At 38.7% G+C, this 13289-nt stretch overlaps 1 protein-coding gene across 5 annotated transcripts in view; it reads right to left on the reverse strand.

The window, feature by feature from the left end:
• The window catches only part of PCNT (pericentrin), a 102303-nt gene that overhangs the window by 87321 nt on the left and 1693 nt on the right, over positions 1 to 13289 (reverse strand). For 2 of the 5 annotated variants that reach the window (XM_026107407.2, XM_064515428.1), the window contains exons 2-6: positions 8297 to 8512; positions 5943 to 5993; positions 4819 to 4998; positions 1896 to 2039; positions 54 to 218 (exon numbers count right to left, since the gene is read on the reverse strand). In XM_026107407.2, coding sequence (XP_025963192.2) covers positions 54 to 218; positions 1896 to 2039; positions 4819 to 4998; positions 5943 to 5993; positions 8297 to 8512 — 756 coding nt within the window. Of the gene's footprint in view, positions 1 to 53; positions 219 to 1895; positions 2040 to 4818; positions 5017 to 5942; positions 5994 to 8296; positions 8513 to 13289 lie in introns of all 5 variants that reach the window. The other 3 variants (XM_064515429.1, XM_064515427.1, XM_064515430.1) reach the window with 2 other exon arrangements.

Raw genomic sequence — 13289 nt, forward strand, 5'->3', positions numbered from 1 at the left:
AAAGCTAACTACCTAGAACTCGTAATTGTAAAGAAACTTTAAAGAGCTTGTACCTTTTGAGAAGACTCAAGCTGTACTTCCAAGTCGCGTGCTTTCTGACGCAGCATCTCCAAATGCGTACTTTGCTCTTTGAGACGGTTCTGAAACAAGGTCACCTGGTGCTGGGCTTCTAATATCTCATTTTTTCGAGGGCTTTTATTCCTCAGCATCTCATTTGCCTGGATGCATAAATGTATTCACAGTCAGAAGTAAGTTTACACCAGAATAACTCATACACTGACCTCCCTGTATGTATAACATATACTGTAATCATTTAATACAGATTTACTCACTTTCATTTTCAAAGGATAAGACTCTTCCCAAAAAGTCATATGACACTTTTCATGTTTGAAACACTACTATTTACCATAAAAATATAAATGTTAGATAACTCATGAAGTTCCCCAAATGAAGCAAGACTCCCAGTGAGCTGGTCATTCTGGTAAGAGGCCAATGAACAAAACAAGCCATTTCTCCTAAGGATTTACAATCTAATACTGGAGGGTTTTTGCTCCCCATCTCTTCCCAAATGAAAAGAATTTTTTCTTCTGCTTTTTTTTTTTAAGCTCTGAGGGTAACAGAGGAATGTGTTTTATTCATTTTTAAAGCTGTTTTCTAAAAATGTTGCTAAAAGCAAGAAGATAAATATATTTAAGACAGTATTTGTTCTTCCATCTGTTATTAAAGGTGTCATCATGCTTCCACAATGATCTGCATCACAGTACTAGCCTTTATAAGGGGAAGGCTTGAGGTGCTATTTAGAGCCTTTATAATTGTCTTTCAGTGGCTTATGGGGCAAATCCCAAAAATCATCATCTGTAGAGTAACTCTCACTATTACGAAGTACTTTGTCAATGGCAGCCAGAACTGCCCAGAAAAAGCAGTATTTTTTCCCCCTTTCCAAAGTTAGAATTCCATTCTGCAGAGGATTTGTTTCCAGGGCATGAGGAACAAAACCTCATACTCCTTCAAGTTATTTTTGGTTTTTTTTTTTGGTTTTTTTTTTTAATAAAGTGCCCCTTTCTTAGCTGGACATTTAAGACATCTAGCCCCTCCTACTCTGATTCTTATCTTGCAAATCTGGCAAAATCAGTAAATATTATTCTTTGACATATACAACTAGGCTCCTGAAAAACAAAAATAAAGGTATTCAGAGAGAGGAGCCACTGTAACACCGAAGATCACAAAACAGGATTAAAAAAAGAAAGAAAATTAAAAAAAAAGGTAAATGAAAGGATATAGCATATCCCAACATGTAGGGTTTCAAATCCACAATTAACCTATCAGCAAAACAGGTTCCTGTGCATCAGAGGAGCTGCATCAGCTGTCTTTCGGTTATTTTAAATCTCTTTCTTAGTGGCAAGTCGCTTTTAGCTTTGGGAAATACAACCTAGAGTATATACACAGGCAGCTGTAATAGCTCAGCTGATAAACAATAACTTGTTACACTGAGGTAAACTGATCACAAATAAGCCCATATTATTATAATGATTTCTGTGTATAGATCCCAAGCCGCTATCAATATTGGGTAAAACTCCCTAACAAAAGCTAAACTGATGCACAAAAAAGTGCAATGATCTCCTGAACATTTCACAGCAAGTTAAGTGGCAAATATAAAGATGTCTGCAGGACTTCTCTATAGCAACTGGAGAAAACTCTGCCTTTCACTAACATGATTTTCACAGCTGGACTGCAAACTGAACTTTTGTGAAACATGAAAAACAAAAAAGAAGAGTTACGTATTCTTAAAGAACTATGTGAAAGGATCAAAATGTACACTAGGAAGTTTTTATGTTTATGTTCAAAACCTGTTCTTGTTCACTTGTAAGGAAACAAAAATTACAGGAGGATCACACCTGATGTAACTGAAGTTGTAAACCATGGATGTCCTCAGCTACATGTGCAGCCTCTTCCTGGAGGTCATCGCGATCCTTCCTCGCCTGTTGAAGGCTGCTTGTTAATTTTCTTATGACTTCATTCCGTTCCTGGACAGCACTTTCCTACATGAATCACAGAAAGCGCACCTTTAAAACCAAGATATATTAGGAGCCCAGTAGGTTTTATTAAAGCAAAGCTGTTAGAGCTCACAGTTGCACTGAAGTCTTAACAAACTTGCTCCATCGGAGCAGAAATACTTCTGTTAAAACACAATGGCAGGGGTGAGGAAAGAGGAACCTTCCACTGATTTCAAAGAGAAGATGAAGATAATCAAAAGCAACTTTTTTTAAAACTCAAGTAACAGACTTATGATAATGAAAAATAAAAATTTATTTAGAAATTTCATGGCTCTTACTGGCCTACAAGTAATCATTTTTTTACACAGGATATAATTGATCTTTATTACTCCTAAATTGTTTCCCATCTGTCAACTCTTCTGTACGGCCATGTGAAAGAAAACTAATGAGATGGGATACATTAATTCTATTTTATGTTAATCACATTAACCTTTTCAAATTATTCCTCACTGACTGGAAGTGTCTGTCTTTTTTTTTTTTTTTTTAAAGGACTAGAAAACATGTAAATAAGGAAGCAACTATTCTTCTGAAGTACCTGATAATTTACCATAATTTAGAAATCCTGGAAAGAGGGAATTCAAAATACTTTTTTAATATTTTGGAAGAGGGGAAAGGTCAGCTTAACAAAGTTTAACTTACCCTACTTAATCATTTGCCCACACAGAAAGTACAGATATCTTACAAATACTCATAATGTAAATGATCTCTGAGGGGGGGGAAAAAAATCATCATCTTTAGAAAGACAGATTTGTCATCTAATCTGAACCTTTAAAAGGAACCCAGCTGCTGCCAGGAGGTGGATTTGGAGATATATCCTCAGCAACACTGATATTTCAATAACCATTTCCTTTTTAATAGTTTGCAAAAAACTTTGTTGTTGTTTTTGACCATTGATCAGTGTTGTCGTGATAAATATTGACCTTTTAAATATATTTATTTATTTACTTATACCGCTTTCTCCACTAAGAAGAAAAATTACTTTTGGCCCGTTTGTAGTCAAATGGCCTCACTAGGTGATCTTTTTCCTCTGTAAGGCAACTTCAACTGTCTGACACCTAGTCCCTGGACATACCATATTCAACTTGGCTTACAATGACTGAAACTTTAGAGAATCACTCTTACTATGAATGCACGCAATCCCATGCTTATTCCCCTGCCTCAGTGTATGATCAATTAACTGTACTTTACACCATGAAACTTGGTCCTTAGTAGTTTTTAAAGTTTTCTCTGTAAAGGTCCACTCTTACACACAGCCAAACAGAAGTTAGTAGTAAAGCTACCAGTAAATACCCAAACATTTCTAAGGCAAAGAAATTTTGTATGCATTTCAGCAAAATGTCTCTAAAATAAAACTACTTCAAATTTATTGATGCTTGACTCAAGCGATAGGAAGTTCTGGACACAGATTGGCGAAGGGAAAACTTAAGCATTGCTTCTACAGAATCCTGAGAATCTCAGAATGGTTAAGGTAGGAATGGGCCTCTCGAGATCATCTGGGTCAACTCTCCCGCTCAAGCAGGGTCAACTAGAGGATGCTGGCCAGGACTGTGTCAAGATGGCTTTTGACTATCTCCAAGGATGGAGACTCCACAACCTCTCTTGGTTACCTGTTCCAGTGTTCAACCAGCTTCACAGTGATGAAGTGTTTTCTGATGCTGAGATGGAATTTCCTATGTTCCAGTTTGTGCCCACTGCCTCTCATCCTGTTACTGGGCAGCACTGACAAGAGTCTGGCTCCGTCCTCTCGATGCCCTCCCTTCAGATATTTATCCCCATTGATAAAAGCCCCCTGAGCCTTCTCTTCTCCAGGCTGAACAGTCCCAGCTCCCTTGGCTTCTGCTCACGTGACAGACGCTCCAGCCCTCTAATCATCTTTGTGGCCCTTCGCTGGACTTGCCCCAGCAGGTCCCTGTCTCTTGTACTGGGGAGCCCAGCACCAGACATAGCATTCCAGATGTGGCCTCACCAGTGCTGAATCTGCCTAATGCAGTCCAGGATATCACTGGCTACCTTTGCCATTGCCAGGTCATGGTAAGCTTGTCATCCACCAGGACCCCCAGGTCCTTCTCCGCAAAGCTGCTCTCGAGTAGGTCAGCCCCTGGCCTGTATTGCTGCAAGGTATTACTCCTCCCCAGGGGCAGGACTTTGCACTTCCCTTTGTTGAACTTCATGAGGTTCCTCTCTGCCCATTATCGAGGTCCTTCTGAACGGCTGCACAACCCTCTGGGGTACCAGCCACTCGTTCCAGTTTTGTGCCAGCTGCAGACTTGCTGGGGGTGCACTCTGTTCCTTCATCCAGGTCATTAAAGTTGAATAGGACTGGCCCCAGTATCGACCCCCGGGGGACACCACTAGTGACTGGCCTCCAGCTGGATTTGGTGTCACTGATCACAACCCTCTGAGCTCAGCAGTTCAGCCAGTTTTCAATCCACCTCACTGTCTGCTTATCTAGCCATACCTCCTCAGCTTGCCTATGAGGCTGTTAAAGGAGACAGTGTCAAAAACCTTACTGTAGTCAAAGTGAACAACATCCACTGCTCTCCCCGCGTCCACCAAGCTAGTCATCTCATTGTGGAAGCCTATCAGGTTGGTTAAGCACAATTTCCCCTTCCTAAATCCACGCTGAATCTATTGCTAGTATATTTCAATAAGGTGAAATACCCTTCCATAAAAAAGGATACTTTGTTTTAATTCTACAAATATTTAGGAGACAGGACCCAAAATAAGTAATATTATCCCCATTATCCAATTTTATGAAACATACCTGAAGATGCATGGAGTTGCTATGCTGGGTAAGTTGCTCTTGTAGCTCCTTCATCTGTGCAGTGAGTCTTTCAAGTGCTTCCTGTTTCTCCAGAAGTTTGTTTTCTAGCTCAGCTATTCTAGTCTGACACATCTTACCATCACGCTGACTGCATTCTGCAGCAGAATTTATTGTAGCTTTCTTCATTAAAGAAAAAAACTGTATTTATTCACCAAAAAGTATATACTGTTTCTATTTTATGATGACTCTGAACATAAATTCAGCTGCAAGCTTATATTCTGGGCCTGTTATAGTTTAAAAAATTCAGCATCTGGATTTGTATTTAATATCAATACTATATACTAAAGCCTTAATTCTTAAAAATTTCAAATATTTCTCAGAGATCATATAGTTTCACATGATAATTTAATGGGCAAATGTAAAATATGGAGAAGAATGGTCTGATTCTATAGCACCAGATTGTGGCAAAGTCCCATTCTGACATGTTTGGGGATTTAAACTTATAAGTTTTAAGTGAGAGGGAGTAAAATACTACCAAAATTAAATCAAGTTTTTGCGTCTTTCTGGGCTGACTGTTCCCCAGGCCAGCCATAACACAATAATAATGAAAATTTCTTGATTTAAAATTAAACTCAGGTATAATTAGCCAATTGCAAATAAATATTAGCAATATACTGTGTGAAAAATAAGTTAGTTTCAATGCCCTTTACCAACAAAGCAGGAACCAAGAACTTCAAAGAGAAAAGTTCCTCTAACCAATCCTTTGAGTTCTTAAGAGCAATATCATTAGAATTCTCATGTATCTCATATTTTATTTAAAACATTTTTGGTTTTTAATGCCCAAAACAAAAAATAAACCCTCTTTTCAATTACAAATATTCAAATCTCTGGATAAGGTCTCTGATATCAGTAAAAACACTACTCTTACCAACCAATTCTTCAGCTAATCATACATGTAAAAACAAGCTTTTAGACTTCAAAACAGTGAGTGGTATCACTTTCATCACACATATGATAACAATCTTCTATGACGAAGCCATATATAGCATTTTAATAACCAGCTATATCCTTTTAGCATATACATATCAGCATCTGTTACTAAACATACTTTCTTTCACACTTACTTCAGCAGCATGATCATTCAGTACATCCCAGTTGGACAAATCAGCACTTCCCTGTTAAGTAAACAAATAAAACAGCCACTAAATCATGGCCACTTTTAAGATGCCTAGGAAAAACAGAATTATTTTGCAAACACCCTAAGCACCTAGGCCAGAAAGGCCCATACTGTTAGACGATATACCAGTGAATGAAAAAGAAAGGGAGGGAGACACAGGGAGGGAGACACAGGGAGGGAGACACAGGGAGGGAGACACAGGGAGGGAGACACAGGGAGGGAGACACAGGGAGGGAGACACAGGGAGGGAGACACAGGGAGGGAGACACAGGGAGGGAGACACAGGGAGGGAGACACAGGGAGGGAGACACAGGGAGGGAGACACAGGGAGGGAGACACAGGGAGGGAGACACAGGGAGGGAGACACAGGGAGGGAGACACAGGGAGGGAGACACAGGGAGGGAGGGAAGGATATCTGAAACTCAGCTCATCCACAGTCGAATGAAATAAATGCAGAAGTTTTGAAATTGCTGTGAATAGCTACTCAAAGATTTAGTGCTAAGTCTCACCATAGAGATTTGAGATTTTATCTTTTGCTTTTATGGCTTGCAAATATAATTAAGCACTCTTTAATTTACTACTAAATATTAGTCAATAAATTGACAGACTGAGATAATTTAATGAACATGCTAAAAATCATTCAGACAATTATGTAAGCAACAATATTTTCTGATGCATAAACAATGTAGCATGGTATCTTAAAAGATATTCAGCTCATGAAAGCCACAACAAGACTGACAAAGATGACTGCACTGCTATTTAGAAAAGTCAAACCATAGCCCTCTCTGTACTTTGGATCTGCGCTAAGCAGTTTCCAATGACCACTATCTCCCTAGGGGTGCCATGATATCTCTACCCTCTCTGTGTAACCTAGACAGCAATTCCATTTGCTTTATGAACAGGCTGTTTTGACAGACGCTCTTTAGAAGCAATAAATAATTTTGTAAAAATTCATGTTCACATGAAGGTAGCAAGAACACTGCTAATGATGCTAAGTGACAAAACATTGGATGCTTTTTTCTTAGTGCAAGACAGCTTAGCATGTAGCTTCATAAAAGCCTTAGCAAGGCCACTGTTACATTCAAGATATCCTGAAAGTATTAGGGCTACCCCTGCTATAGAAAGGAGAACACCACATATAAATGGCATCCTCTGATAATTCAGGTTTCCAAATACACTACTCTCCGACGCTACTGCTACATGTTGTGAAACTGCACGAACAGTTGGAGAGCTGGTTTTTATGCAGAAGGCACTGCCTCCCCAAAACTCCAGTATCATTGCAAGCGTACTGGGAAACTACTTTCTAAACAAACTCTCAGACCAAGATAGCTCTAGTTTGTTGTAGCCAGAGAGATGCCTGGTACCTTCTGAGGTTTCTCAAAGCATTAGCCAACCACTTCTGAAGCAAATGAGATTCCTATAAAAATATTGTCCAAAGCTATGTTTCGTTTGTTTCGGGGGGGGGGGGGGGGCGGAGATGGGGGGGAGGAGGGAGAGAGTGTTATGTGATTATCTAATCCAAAGCTGATACAAAAAAAAATCTTGTGAGCTGAAGCAAGAAAGCAACTCCTTAATTCGAAACAGTACATCTTTTAGTCTATTAGCAGCTGTCTGTTAATCACAAGCTGTGGTTTTATGTTTATTAACATGACTACAGGGTCACCTGTAAAGGATCACGAGTACAAACATACTGGAATACATCAGGCACAAGAAGAGACACATTTAAAAAAAGAAAACTGCCAGAGAACATAATATAATGTCTATGCTGGCTTTACAATAGTTACAGTACCTACTTAAAGCATGCTGGAACAAAATTTTTTCCCAGAAAATTTTAAGCATGTTTGAGCCAGCAAAGTGATACGAAGCCAAATAAATGCTGTGCGTTATGAGGTCATGGCACTTTCACTGATCTACTGCACATCTCAGACTGGATTTGCCATTTCACAAAATCACAGCCCCAGAATCAGAAATCTACCAAAGGAAAAGTTCATGGACGTGAAAGGTGAAAGACCTCAGTTTAGTAGGCTAATAGCAGACAGTTTCTTGACAATAGTCTTGTCCATTCTGTATAATGGAAATTCAGTTACTGAAAAGCCTTTAGTTTTTTCAATTACTTGCATTCTTTTGGAAGAAAATTTTTTATTACATGTGAAAAATGCATGAGTTTATTTATTTCTTAGTGGCAACCAGTTGACAGTGCCAGAGATATGAGAGCTAGTAACTAATTAAGCAAACAATCATCTGGAATACTTATTATCTGCAGATGGATTGAAGGGAAACACAAGAAATATTAAGATTTACCTCTGTCTCTGTTGTTGTCTCTAGTAGGTTGGTGTCTTCAGCCTCACTCTCTACAGCTTTACCAACATCTGGAGGAAAGTCGCAATCCTGGGCCACTAGTGCGTACTCTTCCTTCGGAACGTCATGCGTGTGGACAGACGAGCCCTTCCTCTTCGACGTCTTTTTCTGCGGCTGCGTGATACCACTTTTTGTTTTTCGCTGTCTGAAGTAAGCAAGCTGTGCAGAAAAGATTGGAAGAGGTAGAGGGAGAGGTAAGTGAGAAAAAGGTAGCAGGACCACAAGATTAACACACTCATGGGTGACAAAGAATATCCTGACTTGATGAAATATGTACATCTGCAGAAAAACTGCTTTATCTTCCTACTTTCTACACATTCAGTATCTAACTGGATAACTGTACAATTAATCAAGAAATCCCCCACCAGTACTGAAGACTCATTTCAACACAAGAATCAAATTTTACTCAGTGAAACTTCATGTGTCAATGACAATCCAGAATTACAGCAAGAGAGATTAGTAAAAGAATGAGTTGTTCATATACTAGAATCACGAACAAAAAGAAAAAAAAGAAAAGAGCAGCATCACAGTCTTTCTGCAAGACTGGCAAAAACAATAACCCTTAGAAATGTATCTAAATAGATCTCTGCCAGAATAAGCGTTAAGATTAAAATTAACGGAAGTGAGTCCTCATGCTCCTTCTCTGTCACCCCCTTAAGAGAATATAGCAAAACTTCCTAGCCAGAAAGCAGACTGCAGTACATAAATAGAAAATTAATTAAGCCAGGTCATTTTAATTTCTTCTGTTGAAGAATCAGATGCTCTACTTTATCGGAGTATCACAGTTCTATGAAGCACCTGGGACCTGCAAAGAATGTCACTGACAGAATTTATTACCCAACTTTCCTTAGCACCTTAAACAGCTTAAAGAGGATTATCTTATTTTCAACTCTCGTATTGTGTTTAGGCAGCATTTCCAACTAACATCTCACTCGCAGCATAATTCCAAGACATCCCTCTAATAGGGGAAAAGCCTTCTCCAAGGTTACAACCACAGGTTATCAACTACACAGTTAAAATATCCTTGTGATGAGATAAAACACACAGTCAAAATGACAATAGGATGTAAATATCCATAACTGCAAAGCTCTACCTGCAATATACATACGAATCAACTGCTTCATAGTTTGGTTTTCCTGTAATACAGCTACAATGCAGAAAGAAGTTTCATTCATTTCTTTTCATTCGACTTGTGAAATGGATTTAGTTGGGTCCTTCCTTGTTACATCTCTGCCAGTTTCACTATAGAAAATTCTATTTGCCAGCTCAGCTCACAGATATTCAATTACATACCTACTACACTGAACAGTCTGTTTAAAATGTTTTTTACAGAAAGACAGACATCAGATTCCTACACCAGCTGTTAAGCTGTTTACGTACAAAGAACTTATTCTTTTAAAATTAAGTTCTCTGGTTCCTGTAGTTAATATTGAATGCAGATTAAATAAAGATTGCCAGGTACCATGTTCTTCAGCATAAACAAAATGAACAGAGCAGTATATAAAGTTGTACTGAGATACAAATGCTATTCTCTGAAATCAGGTGTTAACTCTAGCACTTACTGATGACATTATTTGTCAAAAATAGCTATTGCACTAATTAACTAGATGACATGGGGAAAAGGGGGCAGGAGGAAACCAAAAGAATAACAGCAAGTAGAGGAAGATGCTCAAGCAGGACAGAACAAGAACAGGAGCAAAAAAAGATCAGAAAAGATGAGAAACAAAAGGCAGAAAGAGTGGTCATCCTACAGGGCAGTAAATGATTTTTTCAAGTGAGACCAAGTAAGATATTTCACATTAAAATACTAAAACTTGCCATGACTGAACACCTATGTGAGTAAGAATTTTTAAATGCATGGCTCAAAAGAAAAAAAAATCCTGTTTTACTTTGTCAGTTCATATGTATTAATTATATAAGGGGTTTTTGTGTGTGTGTGTGTAAAAAAAAATATATCTATATATATGTATATCATGCAAACACTACCAACTAATCTAAAATTCTAAGGAACTACCTGGAGAAAGGAATGTGCTGGTCCAAAAAAGGTGGCTGGAGTCAAACATGCTCCAGATTTATGGGATCACTGGATGGTGAAAACTGTGGTTTGGGGCAGTAGCAAGTTTCCAAAGCTTTTAATCAACTACATGAATTTAAGTATCATGTAAAAGTATTATCAGATACACAGACAGTCATCCAACAAAAAGCAGCACATATGAACATCAAGAAAGCACGCTGGTTCTCCCCCATCACAGAGATTCCCTCATTCCTCCCAGTACAACACAAGGACACTGGGAGCACAAAGCATCCCAGGCCCTTATGACAGACCCATTTCTCAGTTTGTTCTCTGATTGCACATATCAAAGTAAAAGCTTCACTTTAGCCTTGAAGATGATGGGCAAGACATGGCATGCCACAGTAATACCAACAGCACTGTCCACCACAGCACCCTGAACAGTTCACTGTAAAGAACACCCTGCCTTTCTGTAGCTACCAGTATATTTAAACTTCATTCCTCCAGGACTGATCACTTAAAAACAGCAATTGCGAGACAATCCTAAACTGGTATGGCCAGAACCACATGAGCATCCTAAAATTAGAAGAACAAGCCCACCAAGTTTTGTCCTCCCTCTGATGAACTGCCACGGTGATATCCTTCTATCACAATACTCCCATCCGACCAGCCTCGCAGGGGCACTTGCCAGCATACAGGAATGCTATAGCAAACACTACACTGTTCAGTTCTCTTCCGTCTACCTCAAACATCATCTGCTTCTTGACCTAACACTCTACATGCTTCAGAAATTATTACCAAAACAACATCCACAAAAAATGCAACAGAGCAGAACATCACATCAGCATGCAAAAAGAAACAAATAATTCAAATCAATTTTAGTCTCTCTCTTAGATACAGTGAGCATAAGCAAGAAGTGCTCTCAAACAAACCAGGAACCAACTTCTAGAGTTTCCCAAATTGATGACAAGCAGGAAGCTTTCCTGGGAAAACATACACTCTTTTTGCAAGTTCCTATTATGTTAAATGCAGGAATAGCAAAATCTTCTGACATATGAGGTATGGCACATACAGGTCTGTAACTAGAGGCACAGCTGGTTAACATACCTTCTAGTTAACTTAAAAAATAGCAGATGTATCTAACCCAACAAGTCTGAATTGAAAGAACTAGCTTCCATTATCCACAAAAAAGGCTTTCTCTTCAAAGCACAAATCTGTATTATTAAAAAAAAAAAAAACAGTAGCACTGAGCACTTGCTTTTTGTTATGTTTCTCAGTTATTAACTTGGCTATCAGTACTGCACTTATTAAAAAATAGTAATTTGAAGAAACTGACAAAGCTGGGTACTTAGTAGCTGTCAAATAATCACAATTTCCAGTTAGTATACTGATTGGAATTACTAACATTATTGAGTGACAGCTTTAAATACATTTTAGTAATGAGTTTTTATTCATACATGAAAAAGATAATATAAGTATTGTTTCAAAGAGGAAAACATTCACATTATATTCCTTTCCCTAGCCATTATTTAGCAGACTAAAAATCTAAGGGTGTCAAAGACAAAAAAATAAAATGAACACACAGTTCACACCTCTAGATTTACGTATCATCAGAATGCAGCGACCTCAGAGGCCAACCTAAATCAGATAGCTGCAACCTAGGCCACGCAACCAGCCATGCACTCCTGTCCCTTGCCACGGTGAGCACTCTTACAACAATGCAGTGAGACGATTCAGGGAGCTGATCCAGCCGCAAACTGAACATTTTTGTGGCAGCCCAGAGATGGACCTTATGTTGCAGTAGGCCTGCATCACAGGAAGATAATACTGTACCAGCTCACACTCCTTTCTCCTTTTCAAAATCATATCTGTATTCATGAGGAGGATGGCGAGGGGAAAAAAGAAAAAGAAAAAAAAGGAGGGGGAAGGGGTTGCTTCCTTACTGCTCTATTGTTAAGAGCCTTCAAAAGCACAGGGCATGCAAAAGAAGTTTCTGAAGCAACTTACAGTCCTGTAGCTCACCTACTCAGCATGACTATATCCTACTATGGACTTGAGAACATAAGAACTACACTGCAGAAGACCAAAGGTCTATTCTATTCCAGCAGTTAGCCCAATATCCATCTATTCCAGAAGTTAGCTCTTCAACAGCAGGTATCTAACTAAGGGTATAAAAACAGGGCAAGCACATAGCCATGTACTAGAAATTGGGTGAGCATACCGAGGAATCTGCAGCTCACACATCTGGCTTCCAAAGCTAAGCATAATAATTGTGTGTTTAATAAGCCCCAAGGGATTTTTCTTCTGTTAATCTGTCCAGCTGTTTTGTGAAAATCTTCTGGGACCCACAATCTGCTGGCTAAATAATGGATCTCTGTGATATTTTTTAAAAGTAAAGAAAGCACTACATCTACCTCTACCTTCCTAAACTTCTTCCTCACCTCTCTGTATATCAGGTATATGATACCAGGTCACAGCAACATTGATAGCGTAGCATGGGAGCTAATGATTTTTTTTTTTTTGTAAAGTATGACATATTTAGCACATAGTTTTTAAAAAAAATCCAAGATGCAACACTGACACTGTACACATAACTTGAAATGTAATGCAAGTCCACATTTTTTTTCAATGGAAAAAAACAGCTGTACAACAGGTGGGAACTAATAACTTGTTCAAGGCAAGTATGTAACATTTTTCTAACTAACTATAAACAGATACTATGCTTAGAGAGGATTTTACAAAGGAAACGTTAATAGAAGTCCTGCCACAGCTAATCTAACTTCTCAACCTGAAGAACTCAGGTTCTCTCTCAGTCCTAATCCAAAAAGTAACTACGCAATTGTTCTCCAACAGGAGATAGTGTCCATACAGCATGCGTGAAGACAGAGAGGGCAAGCTATCGAGGAACTGCTGAGGGTGCAGCAG

Source organism: Dromaius novaehollandiae, chromosome 7 (assembly GCF_036370855.1).
Source record: "Dromaius novaehollandiae isolate bDroNov1 chromosome 7, bDroNov1.hap1, whole genome shotgun sequence".
NCBI classification, from domain to species: Eukaryota; Metazoa; Chordata; class Aves; order Casuariiformes; family Dromaiidae; genus Dromaius; species Dromaius novaehollandiae.